We start from the raw sequence: 11,078 nt of genomic DNA, 5'->3' as shown, positions 1-11,078 counted from the left end.
TAAGATCCATGCGGTGTAAAGAATCATAGAAACAAAAGGACATACTCTTTTTAAGATAAAGAGAAGTCCATCATAATATATAACCACACTACTTGCTTTTCACAACCAACTGATAGGGATGTGTTGTTGTATATATATAGGTATAGACAATGATAGGGTGTAATAATGATATAAGGTTAGAGAGTATTCATTTGTAAAATGAATAAAGTGGAAATTTGAGTTCTAGAATTTTCTTTGTGAAAATTCAAGTTCTAGGATTTTAGATTAGTTGATACTTCTGTTCGATTGATCAAAGTGATGAGGAAAATAGTCTTGGAGTTTCCGCCTGGTTCGACTGGTGTTTGATTCCTGTTCTATCAATCCAAAGGTGCTTTCGATCGATACTCGATTCCTCTCGATCGATCGAGACTTGTGAAAACTAAATTTCTATAGAATTTTCTGATAACTATTCTGAACATTTGAAAAGGTTTCAAGCCTTGTGAACGGTTTTATGAAACATTTTAAGTCTTCACACATACCTTTTGAAAGGTTGCATTTCTAGTTGAAAATGGCCTTTTAGATCCCTTCACCTAAAGGAAGTCAAAGTTTGGTTGTTCTTGTTTTAGTTTGTTCTAATTGTTAATTTTTCTCAATTTAATTACTTGGAAATCCTAAAAAGCTCAGGAATGAGATTTCTTGTGCTTGTCCTAGTTCTCTTGTCACGCCCCAAACCCCAAAGGGTCCAAAGCATGAGAAAGACGTCTCAAGTACTTGTAGATTTTTCCTTTGATAATTCAATCCACATAAATCATATCAAGTACCAACATTAAGAATTATCATAATAATTCCATTGAATATACTCTCAAAGTAAGTTAGAGCTCTAAACAATAATTACAAGGACCATTGGCCACAAAAGAATAGAGGTCTGAATAAATAATGACATATCATCAGCTTGTCCCATCAGTGGGAATAAAGTTATAACCACTATAATAGACAAAAGAATGAGTCAAGCCTATTCTAAGATGTACATCATCTAATATTTCCAAAGTTTCTTAAAGTAAATACCTTAAAACTATATACTAAAATCTGTGAGCACCAACAATATAATTTCCAAAGCCATAATATCTAACATAAGGTAAATTATCATAAATATACCACACTACCACATAAACCGGTCAGAGGATCCACCTATTCACAACTGGCATGATATTGTCCTCTCTGGTATGTAGACTCTTGGCCCCATGGACAGTAGCCTCACTCATACCCTTAAAGTTTTTCTCTCCCCCCATGAGTAGTAGAGAGAGCGTGTCAAATAGGACCTCTTTTGCATGTGGTCTCTTGGCCCCATAGGCAGCAGCCTTACCCACACATAATTAAGGAACATCTTCTCCCTATGGGCAGTAGGGAAGAACACGTCATCCAAAGTGAAAGGACACTGACCTGGACTTGATTCCATTATCACAAAGACTACGGAGACCAAATCGAGTGATCATTGGAAAATCACACATGGTATAGTATTTAAACCACATAAAACTCACAGGTTATATATACTTTGAAACACATAGTTTATGTCTAGATAATTTTAGAAAAACCTTAAATAATCTAACTTCCACAAAGTTTGTAAGGTTCTCAATTTCATTATCGTCAAGAATATTTTTTATCAATTTCCCAAAAATACAAGACAAGATAAGCATCTTTAAATTTTCTAATGTACCATAAAATCCATGATTTCCTTATCAAAGATTAAATAAAAGATGCTCATTTTTCCATATCAACAATTCATGCATTTCCCCAAATGTGATATCAAACATGATGTATTTTCATATATAATCATATACATATTAAGGTTACGACACAATAATTTAAAAAAAAATATAGTTTTCATAAGTAGTTTCCAAAAGCGTGTCTAACCCAAAAACAACATTTATGCAATATGATTATTTTTCAAAATCCCATTAAAAAACTACTTACCTCGCAACCGCAAAATCCTAATTCTCCAAGTTTCAAGGAGATTAGCTAGAACCTAAACAATATCAAATAAACCTATCACAATAAGCATAGAGCTTGAAATTGCATCTAGTTACAATTTAGGAATTGCCAAATAAGCACTTAATTAGGCAAGCCTAGTATTTAACCTCATCAATAATAATATATTCCACTTCCAAAGTTTCTCAACAAATTGATTCACAAGACATAAACTCCAAATTATAAAATTAACCCATTTAATATCATCTCCAACATTATGACTAGCTTCAATAAAATTTACATTACATCATTAAGAAACGCATGAAAGCAAAATCAAAATATCATCCAAGACAAGAAATTTAGAACTTCAACTAACTCCAAATAAATCCAATGACAATGTAAAAATTAAATTTACCAACCATCACATGTCATAACCTAAACCCCTAAATTTTCTACCATATATAAACCTTAAGTAGTCATCATTAGCACAAATTATATACCCGTTCATCAAATAATTCCACCAATACAAAACCCATACATAAAAACACATAAATATTACTTCCAATGCTTATAAATCACATGGGTATTGATCATTATTAAAGTTTAGATAAAAATAATCTCAAGTAAAAGTGTAAAACCCACCAAAAAAATTAGAAATTTTTACCTCAAAAAATGGATGTGAAGGTGCTTATAGGTTCATAAGAATTTTCCGGTGATCTTACCAAAAAATTATGGTGGAAATGATGGTGGTGGTGTGGAAGTACCGGTGAGAGAGGATATAAGAGTAGAAAGGAGTAGGCCTATCCACGGGTCGATTCGGGTTGGGTTTGTGCCCAACCTGGAACCGACCCGATAAGTTCGGGTCTCTCATTTCTGGACGCTCTGCCGACCGATGAACGGAAGCGGTTTGGGTGGTCGGACTTCCTCAGATACCGGTCGAAGTTGAAAATTTCGAAACTATGTCAGATTTTCGCCGAAAACCACCAAATTTGGTTGAGATTGGGCCGAATTTACCGAGATCTAGTTAGATCTCAAAGAGATCAAGCCGAACTTAACGAGATTTCGCTGGATCTCAACAAGATCTCAAAGAGAATAGGCCGAATCTCGACGAGACCTCATCGGATCTCAACGAGATCTCGGTGGATCTCGAAGAGATAAGGCCGGATCTCGACTTAACAGGCAAAACGACTGGCGAAACACACCCATCGGTGGAGAAAAACTAATTTCAAGTGCACAGACGGTTGGATTGATTGAGATCTCGATTTTTATGCTCAAACCCGTTATCCGACCCGTCGTTATCGGGTTTTGGGGACAAAGACCCGCCACCGACTGTCACCGGCGTTGGGTCGACCGGGTTGGGTGGGTGCCGGGTCTAGTTGGACACCCCTAGAAAGGAGTGTATGAGAGAAAATGAAAAAAATAGAAAAGAAGTGAAGTGAATGAGCCGGCCAAAGAGGGGAGATAAGGTGGAGTGAAATGTGTGGTGGGAATGGGTGGGATAGGTGGGGTAGTTGGGAGGCACGTGTGGTCCACAAAAAAATCTGACTTCCATTATTATAATTTTTTTTTTTTTGGGGGGTGGGGGGGTTCTGACTGGGACGTTACATCTCTGATGATGGTGAGCTTCCCTGGCCACTAGGAAAAAATTGATGGTCAAAATGCTGGAGGAAGAGCATCGGAAACTAATCAAGGAAGAGAACGTACGTCAATGTTGGGACTGTGGAAGCAGTTTGAATATGTATTCACCATCAAATCCCTAGGTATGAGTTTGACAAATATATTGACAGTGGTAGTAGTGGGAATGTGGTGGCCATTTGTGGGTTAAACGATCTTAATTTGTTCTAGATCATATTAGTTTGTTTGTGACTAAGTTTTAGTATCAACCTACGCTGCGTGGTTTTGTATATGGAACAATCTTCGTTTTTTCATATGAGCCAAATGCGTCGAGTTTCATATATATTATTCATCCATGCGATGCTAGAGACAACATTTAATGATGTGTATATGTTTCTAACGAAACAGTGCAAGATTTCTTTCCATTGACCATACAGCAAGGAGAATCCAAATACGAAATCTTGGCCAAGTCCTTAAGATCCATACGGTGTAAAGAAACATAGAAACGAAAGGACATACTCTCTTTAAGATGAAGAGAAGTCAATCATAATATATAACCACACTACATCTAAGTTGCACGGACACGGACACGGGGATACTGCAATTTTTGAAAAATAAGGACACTATACGGCGGGGACACGACGGTTAAATAATTAATTAAATTTTATATGTAGACACATTTTTTAATATTTTTAGACATAAAATACATTTATGTCTAGAATTCAAATTATGTAAGAACTACAAATAAGTAAACTAACACCCAAAGTAGTACAATAATACACATAAAATGTTTAGAGTACAAACCATAAAAGGATAACAAGTTCAACATCAAACTAAAAACATAAAAGGATAACAAATTTTAAACTTTCAAGATTATCACAGAACAACAACATCATTGTCATCAACATAGTCATTATTCTCAACAATACTTGTCTCCATTTCTGGCTCATCTAGTGTGAGATAAGCAATCTCAAGCAACCCAGGTCCTCCAAATGGTTCATCCCAATTATCTCCACCAATGGCCCACTTCTTAGATTCTCCAGTAGTGTATTCGGGCCTCCTCCTTGAAAGAAGTTGAAGATTAGAATAAACAAACACTAAATCTTCAACACGTTTAGGAGTAATTCTATTCCTCCTCATACAATGGATGAAGCCATATGTACTCCAATTCCTCTCAGCACATGATGATGAGCAAGGCTATTCAAGAAGCTTTAGAGCTAAAGTTTGAAGCTGTGGTAAAGTAGACCCATAAGTTGACCACCAAAGCATTGGATCATAGTTCCACCTATCCTCCATGTTATCCTCATCATAAGTCTTTAATGCGTTAAACAAACCAAACTCCACATTAAATTTCTGCCTATCATCAGGATCAGGAAAGATCCTTTTGAGGCACTTGTTTCTCTCCACTGAAATTTCAGCATCCTTATGTGGTGCAACATGGCCTCTGACTTCCTCAATCCATTTACTAGTATAATACCCAATTAAAAGAAAATAAATTAGTACAACTAATGAGTTTAGTTTATTTGTTTGGAAATGCCTAAAGAATATAAACGAAAAGATTAAAGAGATAGAAAAATTACTTCGGATTCAAGGAGTGGGCTAGGCAATGAAGTGGTGTGCAATTTTTAGTCCACCGTTTAATGAGTATATTGTGTACCACATCATAGAATGGAGACTCCTCATAGTCTTCCTTGCCTTCATGCTAGTATATTTCTTTCTTCACATTTTCTATCATGAAATCCCACATTTCATACACCTTATGGAGAATAGGTGCATCCGTGTCAGCCACTCGAAGCATCTCATAAATAGGTTCTGTGAATCTTAGAATATATGCAACCTTGTCCCACCACAAATCATTCAAAACATAATCTCTCACAGTTTGAGCTTTTCCCACATCATCTTCTCTATATGACATCCATTCCTCACTAACGACCATATTTCGAAGATTTTGTTTTACTTGAAACAATCTTTTAAGCATGATGATTATTGAAGCAAATCGTGTTTCAGCAACAGCAAGTAACTTCAAAGGGGAATATGAATTAAAAATTGCTAATCTCATAGAATGATTTGTGATAAAAATACGAATGAAAGTTGCCTCATCTTAAACTTGTGCAATCCAGTTACATTCATTATATGCAACCTCATTCTGCAAAGAGTACTTAGGTGCACATATATTCTTCAAAGCCAAATTGAGAGTATGCACAACACAAGGTGACCAAAATATATGAGGATATTTAGCTTCAACAATAGATCCTGTAGCCTTCATAATAGACGCATTATCAGTAATAATTTGGACATGTTGATGCCCAACCTCACCAATGACCTTTAGAAACAAGTCAGCAATGAAGTGCTTGTCTTTGTACTCTTTGGTACCATCAATGGATTTGATAAAAATTGGCCCTTTCTGTGATGTAGCCATAAAATTGATAAGTGGCCTTTTTTGTACATCTGTCCACCCATCACTTACAATGCTTAAACCATTTTCTTTCCAAGTGTCTTTAATTGCCCTCAACAACTTCTCAATATGTGCCCTCTCTTTGTTTTTGATGAATTTGCGGTATATGGGTGGAGGCTAGGCCACCATGTCAAACCATCATCCCACTTTTAGCCTAGCCTCCACCCATATACCGCTAGAACTGCTATAGTGCAGGTGTTTTTAAAAAAGAAAAATTGATGGTAAATATGATTTAAGTTTTGTCATTTTGGGTTGAGTGTCTTTGATTTAGGTATTTAGATTATTGGTTTTAATTAACGTTGAATGATGAAGAAAAACGAAAAGAAGCAGAAAATGAGTTTTTTTAATATTGGTTTCTTTTGAATTGTATGTACCAGTTGATTTTTTTTATTCATATTATTGTATTATGGTTTGTGTGTGAGATTCAAATTTAAGAAAATTCTTAGTTGAAATTTCAAATACAATAGGTTTGGATAGATTGGTGGTTGATTAGAGTTTAAATTTCGTGTTTTTGATGAATTTGGGGATACCCAGATTTACTATTAGGTTCTAATTCAGAAGACCCATTTGGCTATAGATTTTAAATGATAGTTGTGCTCTAATCATTATTATAATTTTTGCTTTTTAAGTTGATTCTCATCTTTTCTTGTTAGGACGTATGTGATTCATGTTAGAAACATATGTCAACATTTTATGTAATTGGCTAATCTTTTGACAAAATGCACTTTACTTGTAATTGGGTAGATTTAGGATGTGTTTAATGCTTCAAGAAATAAGGTTTCAAATTCAAGTGTTAAAGCCATGTAAGTATGTCCAAGAATCAAGTGAGAAAGTGCAGGATTTTAAAGCTCGACAGCTAGCATCTATCGAGGTTTAAGAGAGTTGTTTCAGCCTGAGGCTCGACAGTTGCTTGACAAATAGGGTATCTGTTGAGATTTATGAAGTTCAATTTTTCAGAGCTGATTTTCATCCAATCCGTGAATGTATATTTGGGCTTTCTTTTCTCACAACCCTAAACATATATAAGGATTATTTTAAGGGCCGTAAAAGATGATGATGTTGCACAAGAGCACAATTCCACAAGTGGGAAGAAAAGTGTGACTGGAAACCTTTTCTGCCCTAGTTCTCCTTTCTCTTGAAGAAGTTGCTGTGTTTGTACACCATAGGGTTTTGTGACCAAGCAACTTCATGATCTTCATCGTGTGATGAACTGAAAAACTTTGTAGCCAACATCCTTCTCAAGTTGGTGATCAAGTCGCGTACTAGAATCTGCGCATCTATTAGTTAATCACGTACTGGGAGCCATGCATTAAAAGAAGAGATTGTCACTACAAAACAAGGCCAATTGAGTATTGGGGTAAGAGTTCAACTGTAGGTTAGTATAAGTTATTGGGATTCCTTTACTTATAACCGCTTGTTTTGAAAATAGTGGATTTTCGGGAGTGGTGACCTTTAAATCACCTGGTGGGGTTTTTGTTGTGTAGGTTTTCCCCATTCATAAACAAATCACCATGTCAATTTATTTTCTGCTACATATTTAGTTTAATTGATGATTTGTTTGTGCTACCACGCATCTTGCATGTTAATTTGATTAATTAATAAACTTGGCTAATTAATCAATTAATTTATTACAACGGGTCAATACATTCTTGGCCTATCATTTCTATTTGTTCATTTAGTAGTTTTCAAATGCTATTATTTGGTTCTCTTTTAGAATAGCATTTTGTTATTGCCTATTGGCTTTTCTTTCATATATGGCAGTTAGAGACAATTTTGTGATGCCATCTCTAATCACTTATCCTCTAGATCATATGAAACTGTAAGGTTGAATTTAATCAACCATCTTGTTGGCTTTATTCCGTACCAAATTTGCTTGTATTTTAGCATTTAGTAACCCTGTATTTAGGTGGGATTATTGTAAGGGTAGTGAGTGAGATAGAGTGTTGAAATGCTCAAGAGTGTGCAAGAAAACAGAGACTCGCGACTTGATCTCGCGGGTGACTCGCGGCTTCAAGCCGCCAAATGCAACACACGTGCTAAGCATGCCAGAAGTTGAAGTGTCATGCTAGCTAGAGCACTACAGGACAAAATAGGACAACTGGCCATTCTGTTATCTCGTGGCTGGATCTCGCGACTCAGTCAAGTCACCCCTGTTTTGTAAAACCTGACTCTTCACATTCCATTCTCACCCTAGTATAAATACCCCTTATACCCACAAAAGAAAGAGAGATTCCAGAGAGAATTTTGAGAGAGAAACCCTAGAGAAAAACAAGATTGATTCATCTACAATCTTTACATAAAAGTCTCTTCAAATTCCTCAACTCTCTTCCTCTCCATTGTTAAACCCTTGAGAGGCCTTTTACCAAAACTTTTTCTCACCATATCCATTACTGTGAGAGGGCTGTTTGGTGTTCTGGGAAGCAGTTAGGAAGGAACCAATCTACATTGGTTGATGCTATGGTCAAGTAGCGGAATCCAGGAAGCTAGAAAAGAAATAGGTTCGGCGCAACCTCGTTGAAGCAAGAAGCTTGGAGGGCTTAGGCGCACTGGGTAGATTAGGCTTGGAGGGTCTATTGCTGTCCATGTATTCCAACTATATTTTCTAGTGGATTACTTATCGCTTGGAGGGCGACGGAGAGGTTTTACGCCGAGGGCTTCGGTTTCCTCTTCGATAATACATCGTGTGTTGTCCTTGTGTTTGCATCTTCCTTCCCCTTTATCTTTGCCATTTATTATCTGCTGTGGGTTATGATTTTAATTGGCTTAGATTGTTTACCAATTCTGTTTTATAGCTTTTGTTCATTTTCTGCACACTAGTTGTTTGACATAAAGCTTGAATTGGTTATTTTGTAATTGGGGGTCTAAACGTTCAAGGGTGTTTTACACACTATTTGAACTTTCAGAAACCATATATAGTTAAATATATTTCATTGTGAAATTGAAGCTCTCAATACTTTCTTTAAAGCAGTTTCTAAAACAATTTTGCTCGAGGAAATTTTCTTAACGATGGGCTGTAATTGTTATTTTATTTATTTATTTTTTTTTTCAATAATGTTAGGTTCTAAAGTCTTAGGATTTTATGTATTTAGAACTCTAATTTGTATTATTAGCAAACCATGATCAAAACAATATTTTAGACGTGTTTTTAGTCTAGCTCAAAGTTGTGATTTTATGTAAAGTTGGAATCGAGTTAAAACAGGAAGCATTGCGTCTTTCGGCCTAGTTCGATCAATCGAAAGACAGGCTCGATCGATTGAAGCTCGGGCAGAATGTTTTTCTGCAGATTCGTCCAACTCAGCCCTAAGTGTTTTAAAACATTTTTAGGGTTTCTTATTTGTCCTAAGTATAAAAGGCAAACCCTAGTCACTTTTTAGTGTTGCTCATAATTGCGGTTTGTGTAAATCTCTTGTGAGATCTAGAGGAGCTTTCCTTTACACAAACTTAGGGTTTTTAAGGAGAAGATTTATCTACACCTTGATGATCAATTCAGTTGCTGTCATTGAAGCTTAAAGAAAACACAAGCAGGTGTGCTTGTATCTGGTGGTGAATCCAAGAAAGAAGGAGTCCGTGGATTCGGAGCTTGCACGTGGTCGTGTCAATAAGTTCTACTGGTTGGTAGCAATAAGAAGTCGAGCGTGGGGGCTTGTAAGTCTTATTGTATGAACTTCGATTCTTTCAAGATAGTGGATTCAAATTTACCTTGAGAATTGCTAGGTCAAATCCTCCCCAGGTTTTTACCAGTTTGGTTTCCTGGGTGATCATATCTTGTGTTATTTATTTTCTGCTGCTTTGTATGATTTGATCTTTATTATTGTGATAATCTAGACTTGTTTAATTGGACTAAGTAACAACTTGACTAATTATCTAGGTTTAATCAATTGTTTAAGGGGTCTAAAAACTATCAAGTGGTATCAAAGCGGGTAGCTCTTTTGTTGTTGATTTGTTGATCACTGAGCTGATCCTTGACCCCTTTGTTATGGACTCTTGGAAATTCTTTCTGCTTATTCATCAACTTGCTTACTTTGTGTATTTGTCTCTTGTTGAGTTTGTCAAATCTTTCCTTGAACGTCTTGGTCTTGTCATATGTGGTAATAATTATTTGTGTTATACTGCCTTAACCGCCTTAAAGGCACGTGATTCTTGTTTTTGGTATTTGGATAGTGGTTGTTCTAGGCATATAACAGGAAACAAAGGATTATCAAGACCCTCTTTGAAGGAAAAATTGGGACAGTCACTTTTGGAGATGGAAGCAAATCTGTCATCAGAGGCATTGAAACTGTGGACATCCCAGGATTACCGGTCTTTGAAGATGTTTGGTATGTTGATGGGCTGAAGGCAAATTTACTCAGTATCAGTCAGATTTCCGACAATGGACTAAATGTTCTCTTCACTAAGTATGAATGTGAGATACTTGATGAAGGAGGTGACTGTATGTGTGTTGGTGTAAGGACAGCGGACAGCGGACAGCGGACAACTGTTATGGATTGACACCAAGCATAAGCAACAAGTGCTTTAGTGCAAAAATTGATCAAGTTGATTTGTGGCATTAACGGCTGGGGCATGCAAGTCATAAGCAGTTAGAAAAGATTTCCAAATGTGATGCTGTTGTTTGTTTACCTAAGTTTGAGAAAATAGATGAGTGCATATGTGGACCATGTCAGATAGGTAAACAGATAAAATCTAAACATCTGTCTGTGGCTAGTGTTCAAACTTCAAGACCTCTGGAGTTACTGCACATTGATCTTATGGGTCCTGCTCGAGTTCAGAGTTTAGGAATAAAGAAGTATATTCTAGTGGTTGTGGATGACTTTACCAGATATACTTGGGTTGTGCTTTTGAAAGATAAAACTGAGGCTCCTGAGAAGATTATACATCTATGTAAGAAATTGCAGGTTGAAAAAGATACTATGGTAGCCTGAATCAGGAGTGACCATGGAAGAAAATTTGAGAATACCAAACTAGCTACTTTCTGCAATGAACATGGCACACATCAAGAGTTTTCATCACCCAAGACACCGCAACAAAATGGAATAGTTGAACGGAAAAATAGGGTCGTTCAAGAGAT

The 11,078-nt window shown here is 36.4% G+C and overlaps 1 protein-coding gene across 1 annotated transcript; it reads right to left on the bottom strand.

Annotated features, from left to right (window-relative positions):
• Positions 1–4,434: 4,434 nt before the first annotated feature.
• On the bottom strand, positions 4,435–5,977 carry LOC115950739. Its single transcript, XM_031067977.1, has 4 exons — positions 5,666–5,977; positions 5,313–5,578; positions 4,820–5,023; positions 4,435–4,621 (listed from the first exon to the last, which is right to left on the bottom strand). Exons 1-4 carry the CDS (start codon positions 5,975–5,977, stop codon positions 4,435–4,437), a joined length of 969 nt encoding a protein of 322 aa, XP_030923837.1.
• Between the last annotated feature and the right edge of the window lie 5,101 nt (positions 5,978–11,078).

The sequence above is a fragment of the Quercus lobata genome, chromosome 1 (genome assembly GCF_001633185.2).
Source record: "Quercus lobata isolate SW786 chromosome 1, ValleyOak3.0 Primary Assembly, whole genome shotgun sequence".
Lineage (NCBI taxonomy): Eukaryota > Viridiplantae > Streptophyta > Magnoliopsida > Fagales > Fagaceae > Quercus > Quercus lobata.
This window is presented reverse-complemented; position numbering and strand designations above follow the sequence as displayed.